This window comes from Myiozetetes cayanensis, unplaced genomic scaffold (genome assembly GCF_022539395.1).
Source record: "Myiozetetes cayanensis isolate MyiCay16 unplaced genomic scaffold, myiCay2020 scf4, whole genome shotgun sequence".
In the NCBI taxonomy this organism is placed as follows: domain Eukaryota; kingdom Metazoa; phylum Chordata; class Aves; order Passeriformes; family Tyrannidae; genus Myiozetetes; species Myiozetetes cayanensis.
Genome location: NW_026087631.1, coordinates 12,365,171 through 12,382,762, shown reverse-complemented (window position 1 = coordinate 12,382,762; position 17,592 = coordinate 12,365,171). Strand labels below are relative to the sequence as shown.

At 45.1% G+C, this 17,592-nt stretch overlaps 1 protein-coding gene across 1 annotated transcript; it reads right to left on the bottom strand.

The window, feature by feature from the left end:
• Window positions 1-7,406: 7,406 nt before the first annotated feature.
• LOC126647296 (thioredoxin) lies at window positions 7,407-16,069 on the bottom strand. Its single transcript, XM_050329417.1, has 5 exons — window positions 15,928-16,069; window positions 10,652-10,756; window positions 9,907-9,966; window positions 9,055-9,120; window positions 7,407-7,633 (listed from the first exon to the last, which is right to left on the bottom strand). The coding sequence occupies exons 1-5, from the start codon at window positions 15,949-15,951 to the stop codon at window positions 7,571-7,573; spliced, it is 318 nt and encodes a 105-aa protein (XP_050185374.1). The 5' UTR covers window positions 15,952-16,069; the 3' UTR covers window positions 7,407-7,570.
• Window positions 16,070-17,592: the final 1,523 nt, after the last annotated feature.

Below are 17,592 nucleotides of genomic sequence, written 5' to 3'. Positions count from 1 at the left end.
ATTTTTGTTGTGTAAAACTAACATCACACTGCACAACCCCGAGCCTCTGAACTTCTCTAGGGAACACAGCTATTTCCTCTTGAAAATTCAAGCTCTTACATACGAGGAACAGCACCACATAAATAATGACAAAAAATAATACCCCTCATTGTCTGGCACTGTCTGGAGATCTTAGAGTGGTTTCTCACTGTGAGCTTGGTTGTCACTGAAGTTCTAAAGTTCATGGAGCAATACCTGAATTCTTGTTGAAAATAAAAAGGTAGTACTAAAAAGTAGGATGAAGATCTCTCTTCACTGCTAGCCCTGTGAGTACAGTCATTGTATTGAAGTTGAACAAGGTGCCAATGCCCAGTGCAGAGCAAAGGCACAGTGCTGTGTTGCTGGGATAGGCCTTTTCTGCCAGTGCATGGCTATGGGTGCTTTTAGAGGCAGAGCATGGGTAGTACCATTGAGTCTGGTCTGTCCTCCAACAGCTGCACAAGGCCTGAGAGCGGCTGTCTGCCAACTACCCCTTCCTCTAACGCTATCACTCTGCAGCTGAGCTTAAAGGCTTTCTGGGAAAGAGTGAGCTCTTGGTGGCTATCAGAAGCTGTGCAAGGGATTACCTGGGACTAGGTCCTCCCCAGCACTACAGCACATCGCCATCAACAAAGATGAAAAGGGTGTCAGCTCTGCCCAGGATGCAGTGCCCATTCTTCAGTCACCCTGCAGCTGGGGTTGTGTTGATAGTCATCTCTGGTCTTTTTGTGCTGCTTTCCTTAAGTCCGCATGGCCATGTTTGTGCCACTACTTAAGTTATTCTTCACAAGTAGGCTTGACAGTGGGATTGTTATCCCAGTTCATTGAGGGTATAATATATGAGAGGAAGAGGAAGAGTTTATTTAATAATCTTCAACGTAAACAGCTGCAAGCTTCATCATCTGTTGGCTAAATAGCTCTTCATTTACACATAGCATTATTTCTAGGGTAGTGGTTAACTGCTTAATGCCTTATGCTTTCCTGTGCAAAATGGATCAGTCTCTAGATTGGAGGTGTTGCAGGCTAATAAATATGCAACTTTTGTGCCCTGTTCCTAAGCAATGGCAAGCTGGGGCTCATGGCAACAACCTGTCTGAGTTCAGGCCACAGTGGGGACCAGCCTTGAAGAGTTTACCATGGCCTGCCACACCAAAGGTGGCCTCAGGAGGCCCTGGGACTTGTTGCAAAGGGCTGAGGGTTGCAGAAAACAGGGAGCTCTTTCTGGAGTGTGCTGCTGCTTTGTTGAGCTTCTCTCATGGTCCTTCAGGATGGGTCACAAGACAACATGGCCCAGCCACAGCATCCATTCTCATATGAGATCTGTTCCCCACATGAATCAAATGGAACCTTAAATCTGCCACCACCTCTGCTGCAGCTTGTACTGAAGTAAAACATATCTCACATCCTTTGCTCTGACGTTGCTCCCATGACCCCAGCCTGTAACTGTTCATTTCTCTCATCATCAGCTCCGGATGGGTCCCTCACAGCTTAGCTTGCTGCTGGCCATTAACTACAATGCTGAGAGATGCCTCCTGTCCCTGTCAGTACCTCACCACTATCTCAGTGTGGGCTCAGCTTCCTAGGAAGCTGAAAGCCTTTGGAGCAGTCCTGTTAAGTGGTGCTAAAACTGCCCATTGCATTTCCCTTATCAGCAGGCTTCACAGTTTCAGCTACTGTTCATGTACTGAGAGTACTACAGGTCCTTGCTCTCCCCCAGGCTGCTCTCTCAGAAGAACTAGAAACAGGTGCAAAGAAAGGTGAAATACCAGACTTCATTGTCTCCCTGAGGAAATGCCACAGACTGACTCAAATGGAGGGAAGATTACCCAAGCCTGGTCTAAAACTCTTCTTCCTTGTATGCAGCTGGAGGTAATGCCTGGCTTCTCCACCCCCTGGGGTCTGTTCACACCTCTGCCACATCCAGCACAGATGCACCAACTCCTGTGAGCCAGGCAGATGGTGCCATGAGGACAGTAGGAACTCACCATTCCCCGTGCATTCCCCTCTAGCCCCTTACCTAGAGGTACTACTGTCACCCCAGTGCTGTCAGGTACAAGTACAAGGCATTCCTAGAGCTTGACTGTGTATAAATATACATGTATAAAACTGCAGGAGCAGAAGACCTTTGGGAGAAATAGTGAGGAGGGAGAGCTTTGCACCTGTTCAAGGAAACTTTTGCTGCCAGGCAAAAGCTTTAACATAGGAAGGAACTTGTGCTCATGCGGGATGCTGTACATGTTCTCTTTGCTTGTCTGCTGAGAGGTAGCACTTGCTATAAATGATAAAATTCTCACAGACATGCCTGGAGGCTCCCACAGGAGGGCCAGGCAGGCCACAAAGCACATGGGAAAATCTCACGCTGGGGTTTTATTGCACGTATGAAAGGTGTTGTTATAAAAAAAAAGTTTCCATTTTCTCATTTTCAGCCAGCTGTATTGCTCATTAGATACATACATTGCAGTGTTCTTGACTGTTAAAATAAATTCTCTTTAAAACTAGCCACAGCCTGGTGCCTGGGGTTACCTGTGTGCATATCAAACCTTGCAAAACCCCACAGACAGTCACAGCCACCTTGTGGAGATCTGCGTGTCACAAATTTGTGTTGGTCAGCAGCAGTTAGAGATATGACTTCATGCAGCTCCCATGTATTTCTCACCTTTTCTGTCTACCAACCTGGGCCATCTCAGCTTTCCCTCCACAGAGGAGGAAAAACTGCATTCTATGTGGATGCCCTTCCCCATCATCTCTGAAAGACTTCTGCAAGATCCTCAAACTCATCTAGTGCTTCTTTACCAAATCCAGAGGCATCTGGCTGGGTATACCTCTCATCTGCATGAAACCTCCATTAAAAATAAGGATGCCACAGTATGGTTCAACCTCCACTCTGTTAACCTGAGCAGAACACCTGAGCTCCTTATCACTATTCCTGTCATAGTTTCATGCTTGGTCTTCTGACTGAGGAAGACCTACAGATAAAGACTTCAGCAGCTGGGGTAGAGTTGATACTCAGTTACTGCTTCAGATGAAACACACAAACTTCGTACCTGCTAAGCCCCTGCCCAATCTGTCCTGCACTGCCTACTGCCAGCCTGTCAACGTACGAGGTTTCATATAGGAAGGTTTTGGTACTGGAAGGCCTCAGGGGTGGCTACTGTGAGACAGCACCAGAAGCTGCCACCACATCAGACAGAGCTAATGACAACCCACTCCAAAAGGGACCTGTCACTGGTCAAAGCTTAACCCTCTGTGATATTTGAGAATTTAAAAAAAAAAAAAAAAAAAAAAGGTGCTACACTACAGCAGCAGAGAGAGAGTAATAGGAGCACATGAGAAAAAGCATCTTATAAGACAACTTCAGGTCAGTGAACAAGGAGGGGGAAGAGATACTCCAGGCTGGAGCAGAGATTGCCCTGCAGCTGTGGTAAAGACCATAGGGAGGCAGGCAGCCCATGGAGGTCCACAGTGGAGGTGCTTATGTCCAGAGCAGGAGGATATGCCCAAAGGAAGATGCAACCCAGTGGAGAACCCACAGAGTAACAGGCTCCTGGCAGGACTTCTGGCCTGTGGAAACGAGCCTATGCTGGAACAGGTTTCCTAGGAGGACCTGTGTCACACCAGAACAGTCTCCCAAAGAACTGTCTCCCATGGACCACACACTGTACCAGAAGAGTAGGAGAGAGAAGGATGATGATCCCCTGAACCACTCAGGTAAGGAGGTGGAAGAGCCAGAACTGAAACCAAGTCTGGGAACAAGGGGAAGGATAGAGGAAGGTGAGTGTAGATTGTAGATTTGTTTGCATTTTTTATTATCATACTCTTTTTAATTGCAATGAATTAATTTCCCCAAGTCAAGTCCGTTTTTAATTGCAGATTGATCCCCTTGTGCTAATTTTGAGCCAAGAGCTTTTCTGCCTTTTTCTCTCCTTGTTCTGCAGGGACATGGAAAGGGGTGTGGTAGTGCAGATCGTGTGGTGATAAGAGGGGCAGCCAGCCAAGGTCACCTCATCAATCAAACTCTCCCACCCTTCACCCAAGGCCAGGGACCTGTACTACAGAGTTAGTCCAGCAAGGATTTCAGCAGCATGTTCCTCAGGCCAATTCCTTGGGTGATTAAATTTGCATGTAACAGAGCACAGCACAGAGGAGCTGCTATGCCACAATTTTTTGGCATTGGTAAAACAATAAAAGCCAATTTTTAGCTTGGTAGATCCAGCTAGTTTTGATGACTGAACAGTTAAGAATTTAAACATTAAAATAATCACCACCACTCTTATTCGAATAACTCCAGAGGGGAATCAAATTCTAACTTCATTCAGGTCAGGTAAGAATGACAGGCAGATGGCTAGTTAGAGTTGAAGTTAGGTTGACTGCTGCATGTAGAAGAAAGGTGTGGGTGGTTAAGCATCCCAAGTGCATGACATGCACTTCCCCAAGTGCACAACAGCCAATTCAGAAGTCATAGATGGACTAAAGGAGTGTCACTATTTCACTGCAGTGTAATCACACACAGTGCACTTGTCCACTCACTGTGACCCCTTGGCCCTTCCTTTCATTATAGTTAGTACTCTCTCATAAAGTCTAATTATTCCAGCTATGTATTCTAATTGCTTGTGTTCAAGGAAGTACTTCTTATTGGCCAGCCCATTATAACCAAGCTATGCAACAGGCCTGTAGACAAAAACATCTTGCTCTGCTTGTTTGACAGCAAGGCACAGATCCCACCCATGTAATAGCCAAATGATAAAGACTGCAGTCATTGCCTGAGGGGAGAACTTCTTCCTGAAATCCTTACTTCCAGAAGAAACCTTTCTATGTTTTTTCTTTTCTGCTATGTACATCAAGTTTTCCAAACATTCAAGTCAGTTGGCCATCCATCACTTCCCACTAAAAGGCATCTTTTCAGATGATTGAAGCAGCCAGTTCTGTTCATGCAAGCAGCAGAGCTCAGGGTTTAATGAAAGAGTGAATGCTGTGCTACTGTCTGGCACATGGCAATAGTGGTCTCACATCTTTGTTTTTCTTTGTGAAAAAATGTACCCACTGAGCTATCTATTATTACTTAATACCCACATGGCAGGACATATATAGTCCAAGGGTTTAGCAAGGATAGTCATACCCGTTCCATTTAGGACACAACGTTTATTTGCTATACCTAGGCTTTGTTAAAGGCTGACACGCCCTGTCTTTGCCTGTTAAGAGACTCAGTCCAGGTCCCATCCCGAACTGGGGTTCTCTCCTCCCAGTACAGGCACTGTTGCTGTAGGAAGTGAAGCTCCTTACACATAACCAGAACAAAGCATAGGCTTTTCTTTCCATCACCCATAATGACAAGGATCAACTTCAAACACAATTTCTGGCATAACTATGTATTTTAAGAGCATGCTCTTGCTATTTCCTTTAAAGCAAAGGTTTACCTAACACAGGCATTCTCACTGCATACTCCTCAAAGAGCCAAGCCTTACAGAACCCCTTTCAAACAAGGCTGTGCAAGTTACTTTCATCACAGCATACTTACATGCCAGTTCTCAGGATGAGAAGGTACTGCAGCACAGGAAGCTGAACTCACTGCCCTTGTAAGAACTGCTTTGCACCCTCATTTCAGCACAAGAGCTATCCCAGGTGTTTTGGTCTTCTCAACCATGACTTGAAGTCACTGTCACCTGGATTCTCCAAAGCTACTACAGAGTAGCATCTTATTAAGAAAGTAAACAAAATGCTAAACTCAACACACAAGTAGTGATGTCCCATTGACTACACCTTTCCCTTGTTGTAATAGGCAACAACCTGGTCTGTCCTCACCTCAGTAGAAATATTTTCTGTTGCAGCTCACTCAAGCATCTTCATTTCTTAAGGAAGAAGTAGTGCTGGGGCCTCCTACTGAACTGCACATGGAACTTTCAGCAGAAAAAATTGTTTAAACCTTTCTTTCTGCCAGCTACTGCCCAGAGGGACTAAGTCAGCCATGCAGAAATTGCTTTCAAAAGCAGTGCTTGTTTTTCTTGCACCAGCTTCATTTTATTCCCTCCTCACAAGTCAGTCCATGACACCACTTGGGGTAGTGATTTCCCCCTTACCTGTGAACAGCCATTCAAACACAGAGCTGCACTCCTCTTAGTCAAATAGCCAGAGCTGTATGGAGAACATTTTGCATGATCTTCTCATTGCATAATCACAACCTAGAGCTTAATCCAAGAAGATCCTTGATAGCTCATCCTCAAATAAAGGGTGTGGTCACTTCTTGGACTAGAAAAATCTTGTTTCTAATTGGGAAGGTATACAACGAGCTTTTGAAGGCTCCCCTGTTGAAACTTAAAGAGCCATGAAGAAATTCATGCATGCTTGTGAACTGAGTGTCAGGCTGAGTCACAGGTGAGCTCACTACCACAAAGAGGCTCACTCATTCCACATCTGCATATGCAGCAGGAAGTCTCACTTTTCAGTGAGTGATACTTAATGAGCAGCACCGCTCACCAAGCCCTACCCACAGCATCAGGATAGCTGCTAGCTACAGCCCTGCTCCCCTACTTACTGAATTCTTGTACAGGACAACACCCAAGCCAGCAAGGAAGCCGTTTTTATACCGTGGAAAAAGCACAGCAGTTCTGCTTGGTAACAGTCCCAAGAGTGGGTGAATGGCAGGTATACAAAGGCTGGCAATTCAGCATTCCTCTAGACAGTTTGATTCAGGTTTGAAGACCACAGAGTCCAGTTCACTGTTCAACACAGTGTCCAGCATGTTCTAAGAATGCAGCAGTGCAATCAAGTGAAAATTATTTGATATGAGAAAATACAAATCTAAATTCTCTTGAGCTTAAGCCATTGCAAATTTTACTTCAGTCATTTGTTCCAGACTACTGCCTAGGAAGAAAGCAGCCCAACTCAGACTAAACACACTTTGTTACTAACAGAACCAGAACATACACCAATGGCAAGGCAAAACTGAAAAGGCAAAAAGGCAGCAGCTCCTACTTTGCACTTCCATGGTAAGATTGGTATTATGCACTGGAAAGACAAGTTTTAGCTTTGAAGTCTGAAATAAGCTTGAAAAACTTTTTAATTTTAAGAGAGTCTTTTAACTAAAAAGAGGAAACAAAAGAAAACTTATTGCACTCAGTGACTGCCCTCTTTTCTCTGACTCCCATTTCTCTTTTTGTAAACCAGATTATAGTCTGGTGACTACCATCTGAGTAAGGAAACAGACTTCTCCTAAAGCAATGGTCATTGCTATCTCATGCAACACAATTTTCCACCCCCAGCAATAGATCAGTTTGTCTTTGACAAAAGTCTTTGTATCCACAGAATACTCCTTTAACATAGCAAAAGTGACACCTTATTGATATTATGAAATCCCTCAAATTTTAATTGAAACACACAGCAATATCCAAAAGTGAAGAATTTACACTTTATTGTATTCATTTATATAGATCAAGAGGATAGTTTCCACCACTTAATGTAGCTAGCTTGTTTTGGGGTTTTTGTTTTTTAAAGTAGAAAAGTTACAGGCTATAATTTAGCCGAAGCAGTCATGCTTCACTGTCTCCATGGCTGGAGATCAGACAAGACTTTTAATGGTCTCTTCCAGCTTCTCTTTATTGGCCCCAGAGAACTCCTGCACCTGCAATGAGAGATTGATTTTTAGAACTGTTGCATTCAGTGCTTCATAACTTTAGTTGCATAGCATCCAGTCACATACACATCTATTTAACTCTGCTATGACTAAAATTTTTTCCAGCCTTGAAACAGGGAGTATTTTGCAGATGTTCATCTATTTATTCCCCACTCAACTCACACAAAAGTTGAGACAAAAGCCTGTCAACCATCACTTCCAGACTACCATTGATCCTGAATCAATGTTGTATAAGACTCAAATAGAGTCTTGAAGAGACTCTGAAGGTCACCACTTATCAAAGGTTGCTCAAAGTTACCTTGTGCTGCTCAGGACCCTACCCATCCAATTCTGGAAGCACTGTTCCAAATTACCTATCCCTGAGCCTGGCTTCTCCTGTGACAACTGTCCTTCTTGCAGCATCCATGGCAAAAAGAGAAAGGCAACATTCATGTCTCAAAAACAGCAGCTGCGTTCCTGTACCAAGAGGGACTCAAGGTACAGAGCAGAACTACACTACAGGCCTTGAAACTGCTTGCTTGATACAAAAAGCCACACACAGACTGTCACACTAATCTCAATTACATCAGGAAGTTGTGGAAGTTCACCCTAAGAGAACTGTCAAAGGGTCATAATTAGTCATGACTTGGCCCCATACTAAACTGAAGGTCACCCTACATCTGACACTCTCTGAGGTGCAATTCCATTATTTTCAGTCACAGAACTTACACCCAAGAATTGTTTTACTTTGGAAAAGCCTGCCTTCTGCTTACTTGGCAAACCAAAAACCTAAGAAAACACATTTACCTCCACAATTCTTGAGTTCAGGCAGAGAGCTATTCAAACTACTCTGCACTATGCTGTCAGAGCATGATCTGCATCCCACCTCATCCACCTCTTGGCACAGTAGGCACAAGAGATCTCCTCAGTCCCCTGACAGGGACAGGACCTTCACAGGTTACTTCACAGACTCCATGTGAAATAATCCAAACAGTTGTTTGCTGTATATAATCTCAATCAGGTTAGAGACTTTTGTTTGGGTGGGATTCCATAGGCACCTGTAGTTATGTCTCTGCTTGAATAGGAGCTGCACTGGAGAATACTCCTGAAGTAAAAAGCAGGGTGCTAGGCAGACAGACCAGCAGTCTTAAACAAGACATGTCACCCCACTATCTCTGATGAAGCTCTGCCTGTAAGTTTGACCTGTAACACTAGTTCAGTTCACTACCTGTGAACAATACAGTGTGGATCACCAGTCCACTGCCGGCCCACGTTACATTTGATGTGGTGCTAAGGTGAACTTGCTTGCTCTCAGGAGTGTTTAAATGCTAGTGGTGCCCCAGAGACATTATCAAGGGACAGCAGACTATTCCCAGTCTTCTTTCAAGTGCTTAGTTTGCCTGCTGCATTTCCAAAAGAGAAGAGCCTACCTTCTTTCCATTCTTGTAGAACTGGAACGTTGGCATGCACTTCACATCGCAGTGTGAAGCAACATCCTGGAAGAGACAAAAACCCCAATGTTCTCAAGGATGTTAAATTAAAAAATCCACTACCTTACTTCTGTTTAGGTGATAGGGCAAAGCTACTACTGCTCAAGATAAAACAAAAGCACTTTTATTAGTCGCTCACCAGCAAAACCAGGGCAGTGCTAACATCTCCTTGAAGTAAACCTCAAAGATCCCCTCTTCAACATTTAATTCACGCAATACCAAACCAAGCCTGTACCTATACTCTAGAAAAAAACAGCCCTCTGCATCAAAACAGATGTGACTGTAAGGCTCAAAAGCCCTATGGCAACTCTTGTGCTTTAACCTGATATTTTTCAAGTCCCTATTTGATATTGCTGGAATTGCAATACAGCAGACATTTTATTGCACTTAATTCAAGATTTAATTTCATTTTTAATGAAAGAGGAAACAGTCCAAACACCAGTGGAGAGACAAGACAGACCACCAGACAGTTCTGAACCAGTAGGTTTAGGGAAGATTGCATCAAAGCAGCTTAAGGCCTTAGACTAACACTCCCTCCCAAAGTAAAAGGCCAGTGTTCCCAAGTTATCTAACACATGCAATAGGACTTCAAGTGTTCTGATAGCCCAGGCAGTTTGTTCTGCTGTTCTCTAAAAAAAAAAAAAAAAAAAAATCCTTTCCTGCTAAAGCCCTATGTCTCATTTTTAAGTTTAAGTAATCTCTTGTTTCGTTTCAGTATGTGTGAGGACATCTCAAAGAGAGTTCTCCTTTGTCACTTGTGTGGAACTCCCTCAGCACAACCCCAGACCTTACCTGGGCATCATCCACATCAATTTCTATGAACACCACATCGCCATACTTCTCACACAAGCTCTGAAATGAAATAAATAAAAAACTATGCAGTTACATTGTTCCAGGAAAACTTTCTTTTAAAAGACACATTCATATACATGGTAAGGCTGGTGCTGCTTAACCCCCCCATTGAAATACGCCTTGTTACCTTAAAGCAGCTGTTTTCCTGACCAGAGCAAAAACCTTTTCTGCTCCAGATTCTTTCTGGAGAAGCCTGGTGAGACTTCTTCAAACATACTCCCCATAAAGACTCAAATATCCCAAGACATAGGTGAAAAGCCTGCTTTTGCAGCCTTCAGCTGATCATCAGAAGATGATATAGCCTATCTTATACTTTACCAGGAGATAATATTGCCACCTAAACACTGCTGGATTAATTTCATAACTGTGTACAGAAGGATAAGCATCATTTCCTCTCTGTATCCCACTCTTGAGGCAATGCAAGTGGCAGATCCCTATGGACCTGAAATTCATGTAAGCATTAGGACAGCAGAAGCTAAACCACATTTTAGCTCCCAGCTATATTAAAGGTCAGTCTACTTAAACCGATAGTCTGAAAAGTAGATACTTCTGCAACTTCTCCCTTTTCCAGAAAATGCTGGCAATCACACATGGCAAAAGAAACTCTTTTCCATGTTATTGTCAAGCAACACAAAGAAATTTATATGCAATTTAATGCAGAAATAAAAACAGAAAAACTACTTACATGGAAAAAGGGCTTGATCATTTTGCATGGTCCACACCATGTAGCAGAGAAATCGACTACAATAAGCTTCTCACCAGCAGATTTCAGTTCTGCCTCAAATTCGGTCTACAAACAAACAAACAAAAAAAAATCACACATAATTTCCCCCTCCTTTCCTAAAGGATATAGACTAATCCAAATGGTGGCTAGCTCTCAGCCCTAACACATTATGGTAGCTCTTTAAACACTTAACTGGGTTATTTGTGCCATCATGTAAGTGCTTCACTATGAATTGCTTTCATCAGTGCTAGCATCAATCCGTGTCCTATAAGTCTTAAATGAGAAAATGACCACAATGCTCTGTCTAACTCACTGAATTGTGGAAACATAAGCTAGAAATTCTCTAGTTACAATGCTTAGCTCTGACAGCGCTGTCTTATCCTTTAGAGTTTTTAATAATCCATTTTCTCGTTTCTGTCTTGGAAGGAAGACTTTAATTTTCTTCTGGGACAGACTTTCCTCTGCAGAATTGGAAAAGGACACAGACACAAACCTTTGTACACTCCTCCAGTTTGATGTTTTTTCCAATCAATGGCTTACTGTACAGCATGTTTTCCAAAGCAAGGTCACAAGACAGTTATTTTATTTATTTTGCCAAGTGAACCCACATGCAACATCACTAGCCAAAGCAATGCTATACATGCAGTCTGCAGAAGTAAACACCCAGAACTTAATTCAGAGTCTTCAGGTCTGTGTGTTGCACTTAGTCACACCAATCATTTCTGGACAACGTTCCTTGAAATTCAGCATCCTTACATGCCATTACTCATGTTTTCTGGTCAAAAAGTGGATATTTTAATAGAAATGAAAGATGTTAAAAGCAATAAATGCTCGCATGCTATCAAGAGGCAAACAAGTATCTCATGCAGAAGCAGAAAGTGCTGATCAGCTACTTCCTGACAGTCTCTTTTTCAAAGAAATTACAAGCCACTTCAACGAATTTAAACTTTTGTTCTCAGGGCAGTCAAGCTTCAGGAGAGCTGTTGATATAAACTTCATCTCAAATCATATATATAAAAGACAGCTGCTGTACTCCCCTAGCTGAACAGACCAAGCTGCTGGAGTTCTATCAGCAACAGCTAACTGAAAACAATGTGGTTGCTCCCAGATACACACAGTAGTTTGTTTTGCAGTGCAGGAGCTAAGTAATACCAGCTTCTGCAATCAATCACAATAAGTCAACACCTGATTCTAGTAGGCTATTCCTCCCATTAAAGAATACCATGCAGGTGAGGAGTTGAAAGTGCACACAGTCAAACTGGACATGAGTATATTTAACAAGCAAGCAGATTCCTGCATAAGCATTCTTACACATAATCAATTCTATGTGAAAATCTTCACAACTTCCTATAACTTCCCCGAGAATTATTATGTCTCCCTGTTAACAGACTTTTCCCCTCCCCATGCAGCTCTCTTCAGAGTCAAAGGCTCCATCCACGTTGGTTCTTCCATCCTTGCATCTTGGACAGTCACAGTCTACTCTGCTACACGATGAGTAGTAACACTGCACACCACCTACTCTTATTCTGAAAGAAATAGGAACAGTTAACTTTTCCTGCCTCCCTACATCACCCCACTCCTGTACTGACATAGTATGCATTCCTGTGCCCCAATTCCAGAAGCATCCCATTCCCACAAACAGTGTTTAATATCCCTGTATACAGCAATCCATGGTAGCTGTTCCCTGCAACTACTTACACAATAAGGTCCTCAGTTAAACCTCACTATTTTGGCCTTGAAATCCTACTACTGATTTTCAGTATAGCTTCTCACCCCTCTGCACTGTAACATCACCAGCTCTTTACTGATTCCACTTTCTGCACCTGCCAGTGAGACCATCCTCTTTTAACCTCATGTCTTCTGACCAGCTACATAATTACTGTATTCTGAAAAAGGAAGCCCAGCCCTGGGATGTGTTCTTCATAGGGCCACACACCTCAGGTTTGCTACTGCACAGAATACAGAGAAAAGTGGGAAGGCATGATAACTACAGTCGGTCACACACTTTTCACCACCGGTGACCTGGTCCTGACTAAAAATCAGATGTCACCCTGCAAGTCATCTCTAGTGTCAGCTAAAATTGCTGTGGGAGTGAAAAGAGATGCTGGGTCTGAAGGTGTTACCCTTCCAAGTTAAAAAATATTAGAACTATTGAGAAGTTCTGAAAGTTTTGCCATAAAATTTAATTTCCCTGGAGGAAAGAACACAGTAGAAGGGCAAAAGAAGATGCTTGACCTGTTCAACTGACTTCCATAGTTGTCTTTTGTGTTAACTGTGAAGTTACAAGTTCTCATACGAAAAAACAAATAATCAGTTACCAAACAGGAACCTCCCATCACGAGACCATTTTGTGACACTATTAGAGGATCTTACAGCTTTGTTAACCAGCAATTTCTCCCTTTTACTGGGGCAAATCTCAGCTAGCCAGCTGGTTAGTTTTGTCTTTTTTTTTTTCCTTTAACATTTAACTACAACCTCCCTGTGCACAGGCAAGACCTCATTTGGCTTGTATTGTCCTCCAGCAGAAAAGCACATGCTGCATTCAGCAAACACGTTGGTAGCAGGCATCTGTTGCCAAGGGCCAAGCAAGAGAAAAAGCTCTAATAATGAAAGCCTCAAGTGCATCAGAGATTCCCAGCACCAGGTAATGCCTCCAAATGGAGGCTGCTAGCCACAGATGGTGCTGAAAGGAGTCTCCTGCCCTCAGCAACAGGTAAAATAGGTCCATGCTATCTGGCAGATTTGATTAAAACTTAGTTATAAACAGTCTTTTTAACTCATATCAAATCACCCTTGAACTTGGATTAACCTATTCATCAGCTGATTGGTTACTATGTAATTCAGGGGTTCTCTTTTTGTAAATACAGAAGCTAGCACAAATAGACTGAAGGTTCAACTGCCTGAACTCCCTAGCAGATACCACTTCTAGAACTATCACCTGTAGCTGAAGCTGCAACTTTTCAGTATTTCCTTTAATTTAAATAACAAGAGAGGCATCTAGTACAAAGAGGAAAGCTTTGGAAGCATCAGCTTTTTAAGTTTACACACCCCATTAGCTTCTGCTGTAGAGGCATTATGTTCCACAGGCAAACCCCCTTACAAGTACTGACACATCTCAATGACACATACAAACCATCCGAAGTACTGCTCCTGTGCCCTAGCAGGGACTGCAGAGGGACCACCCTGAAAGTAACCATTTTTCAGAAACTAGTCAGGTTCTGAAGAGGTGTGAGGGGAAAGGGGCCACATCCAGCTAGCCATCAGGTCCACCTTGCTTTACAGACATCACTCACAGAAGCTCTTGCAGATAGTTGAAGAACGGGTTTTCCCCTTTGTATCAGAGAAGAATACAAACCTGCTTTACTGAAAGCCAGAATTAATCCAGAAATCCCAGCTGCACTGTACTTGAATACTCAGTGTGGTGCTGACGTTAAAACCTTGTTGTCAGTATGACTGTTGAGTCCGCACTCTCCACGGATGAGCAACAAAACTGTGCTTTAAACTACAGCAGACTATTAATCAATGCTCATAGCTAGGAGGACAGTGGAAGCCTAGTTAATTTAGAGCAGGCTCTTCCTCCAAAGCCAGGTTTATTGACTCGCCATTTTTAAGCTGTTCCTGCCCATAACAAAAACCTCCAACCTTACTCAAAGTTTGCCCGTTCTGTACCACCATAAAAAAAAAAAAAAAAAAAGAGGAAAGGAGGAAAGGCATGAGCCAGAACAACACTTTCATGTTGAGTTCACATACCATTCCATCTCCAGGACCTGAATTATAAGGCGTTTCATTCATTTTAAAGAGCTTTCTTCATGCACAGGTTTTTGAGCTGGGGTCACAAGTGTTAGTTTGTATACTCATGTGTAAGATGTTAACACCTTCATAGTCCAGTGGGGGAGGTCTGACATGCTTTTCATTTATGAAGTGAACTGACTGTAGAAGAGCACAGCCTAGATGACTAACTTGGATGCCATATAGCATCACTCACAGACACCTCAAAATGAAATTAAACTGACACATCAACCAAATTTCAAGTTCAAAATGCAAGACTAGCCCAACAAGACCTTTCCTGAAATGAGGAGTTCACTAAGTTCGCATGGAGAATATTTTTTGAGACTTGGGTTCATAAGTTACAGCTAACAAATACTCTATTGTTGTCCATCAATCGTATCAGCTGCTGTGCACAAGACCACATGCTATTTCATCACCAGCACGGTATTCTCCAAGTGTTGGCTTAGGCTTTATTACTATTCTGTATCTCAGAGCCACAGACGTGTTTGTATTCACAGAACCATTCAAACAGTGGCGTGCTGCATTAGCATACTGAAAACGTCAGACAGCACCATTGCAAGGGAAATACTTCTCATGGCAGCAACTCCTGTTTTTTGAGTACGGGAACGGGCTCTAGCAGGTCCTCTCAAGTCAAGAAAACTGGATTCACGTTTTCCATGAACTCCTCCCCGGACTACAACTTAGGCCAATCTCTACTAGAAGATCGACTGGCCCTCTCCACACTAGCCGGGATTTCTGAATTAGGGTACTATATCACAAAATCAATTACGTCGGAAAAGATCTCTGAGATCATCGAGTTCAACCTATGACCCACCACCACCTTGTCCACTAGACCATGGCACTAAGTGCCACGTCCACTTTCCTTAAACACCTCCAAGCGATGGTGACTCCACCACCTCCCTGGGCAGCCTACTGCAGTATCTAATCACCCTTCCTGTGAAGAAATTCATCTTAATGTCCAACCTAAACCTCCCTTGGCACAGCTTAAGACTACGTCCTCTCCGTCGGTTTCTGTTTGAACCCTGTTACCCGCTTGAAAAACAGACTCTTTTCGTTAAGATTTTAAAGGGCGATGAGCAGCAACCTGTCACAGTGTGGAATTACATCATCTCCCTCCTCTTTCCGATGCCCCGAAGCCTCGGGTCGCGCAGTTACCCGACCCCTCCCTGCGGTCTGACCGAGCCCCCCGCCGCGATTTCCCCGCTTTCCCGCCGCAGGCGCCAGGGAGGATCCGCCTGCCCGGGCGGAGCACGCACTCTCCCCGCCATCTCCCGCAGGCCAAGGCCTCTCGGGAGCCCGGGGCAGCCGAGCTGGGTCCCCCGCTCGCCGAGCTGCCCCCTCGGCAGCGCCCCCGCCCCGCTCACCCTCCCGCCGGGGAGGGGATGCTCGCCCCGCCACGTTCGCCTCTGGCGGCGAAAGGACGCGGCCGCCTCGCCCGCCGGACTCACCAGGCTGCCCACACTCTTCACCATGGTGGCGGCCGGGGAAGGAGGGTCGGTGGCTGAAAGGCAAGAGGCCGAGACTCCGCGCCCGATCTCCGAGTGCTCCCGCGCCGCCCCGGCTCCCCCTTATATGCCCCGGGCCGCGCCGCGCATGCGCCGCGCCGCCCTCCGCCCCGCTGCCCGCCCCGTGAGCGCCGGGAGGGGGGAGCGGGCCGGGCCCCGCGGCGGGGGGAGCGGGCGGAGGGCACGGGCCCAGCCCAGGCAGGGAGTGGGCAGTGCATCTCTGCTGGCTGCCTGGGAGAGGCAGCAGCGGTAGCGGCAGAAGGAAGGAGAGCCCGTGGGGGCTGGAAAAGTGCTGTGTAACGCTGAGCAGGAAGTGCGGGGCTCCCCCGCCCCGCCCGCCGGGCCGCGCTGTCTGGCGCGGAGCGCCGCTCTCCTTACGGGAAGGGGTGGGGGCGGGCGCAGCCCACGGTGCGGGCGCTTCGGGGCTTCTGCGGAGCGGGAAGGCAGGAGTTAGGCACGGGAACAATTAGTCTTTCTCCTTTTTTCCCGTTCTTGTTTTCCTTCCCACTTCCGAAGGCGCGGAGCGGGCGCCGTTTCCCTGTGGGGTGCGGGCTTTCTGCAGCTCAGACGGCCCAGCGACACGAGCGGCGCCTGCCCGGTTAAACACTGGAATCAGCCGAGTCACTGAGCATCTCTAGGAGTTTCCCTCTTGGAGGGACTCTGCCGGGTCCGTAAAGAGTCCTCACAGAAAAAGCTCAGCCTTCCCTGCCGAGGGGACCTGTCGTGAAACGTTAAATTCCCATTTACCGAGTTTATTTCTCTCTGTTTTGGAGATATCCTTTGTTGTACCCCATGCTGCTGCACCACTGCCCGTACAGACTGCACGAGTGCAAAACAGGGCTGCCCTAGTCCTTCTTTCCTTCCCTTGGGCTGGAAAGATTTCCTTTTGGAGTAGGTGATACTAGGTTTTGGGTTACTTGGTGCCTGGTGTGTCACAAATTGGGTGTTTCTCCAGGTTTCTCCAGCGACCAGGTTATCAGCCTGTGGAAGGTTTGCTCTGGGATGCAGCTGAATAGAGGATGAAAAGAGTTAGTGTAGGTCTTGAGTAAAAGACATACTTCTTCAATAAAAGGAAGAAAGAACACAAAAGGCAGTTTAGCTTGGATACAGGTGCCAATCCGTCTCAACAGGATGTGCCTTGATATGTTACTTTGTTTATGGTGGACGATGAAATAACTTAGTTTGTATTTTGCAAGTTTACTAAGTGTGTGGCTTACTACAGCTGCAGAATCACTAGGCTCTTTTCTGGCCCTGTAGTCGCATCCCCTTTGCTTTTCTCACTGCTTGCTGGGTGCAACTTCAGTTGCATCACAGCAGGTCTTGTCCCACCTAGCCCTTTCCAGGCCTGGTTTTGCCTACCTGAAGCATTTTTGGTGCTGCTCTCCCTGCTTCTTCTCCTGCCCATTTGGTGCTATGAGCATCCCCTTTTTTTTCTTTGGTGGCTAAGATGTCTGTGGGTGAGAAGCAGCACCATGAGGGCTTGGTGGCTTCTGCCAGCTTTTGGGGGTTTTTTTGCAGCTGCTCCCTGCTGCTCTTGTATCCATGTGCCCTGTGGCAGACAGAGGCAGCTGGTACATGTGCCATGTGTGGTTTTGAGAAGGTGCAGCT

What these genes read in the sequence shown, in the direction of transcription:
- LOC126647296 (XM_050329417.1), bottom strand. Translation starts at nt 15,951, where the DNA reads ATGGTGAAGAGTGTGGGCAGCCTG. An exon ending in TGAAGAGTGTGGGCAGCCTG is followed by an intron (nt 10,757 to 15,927) that starts GTGAGTCCGGCG and finishes GTTTGTTTGTAG; the next exon opens with ACCGAATTTGAGGCAGAACT. An exon ending in TGATCAAGCCCTTTTTCCAT is followed by an intron (nt 9,967 to 10,651) that starts GTAAGTAGTTTT and finishes ATTTCATTTCAG; the next exon opens with AGCTTGTGTGAGAAGTATGG.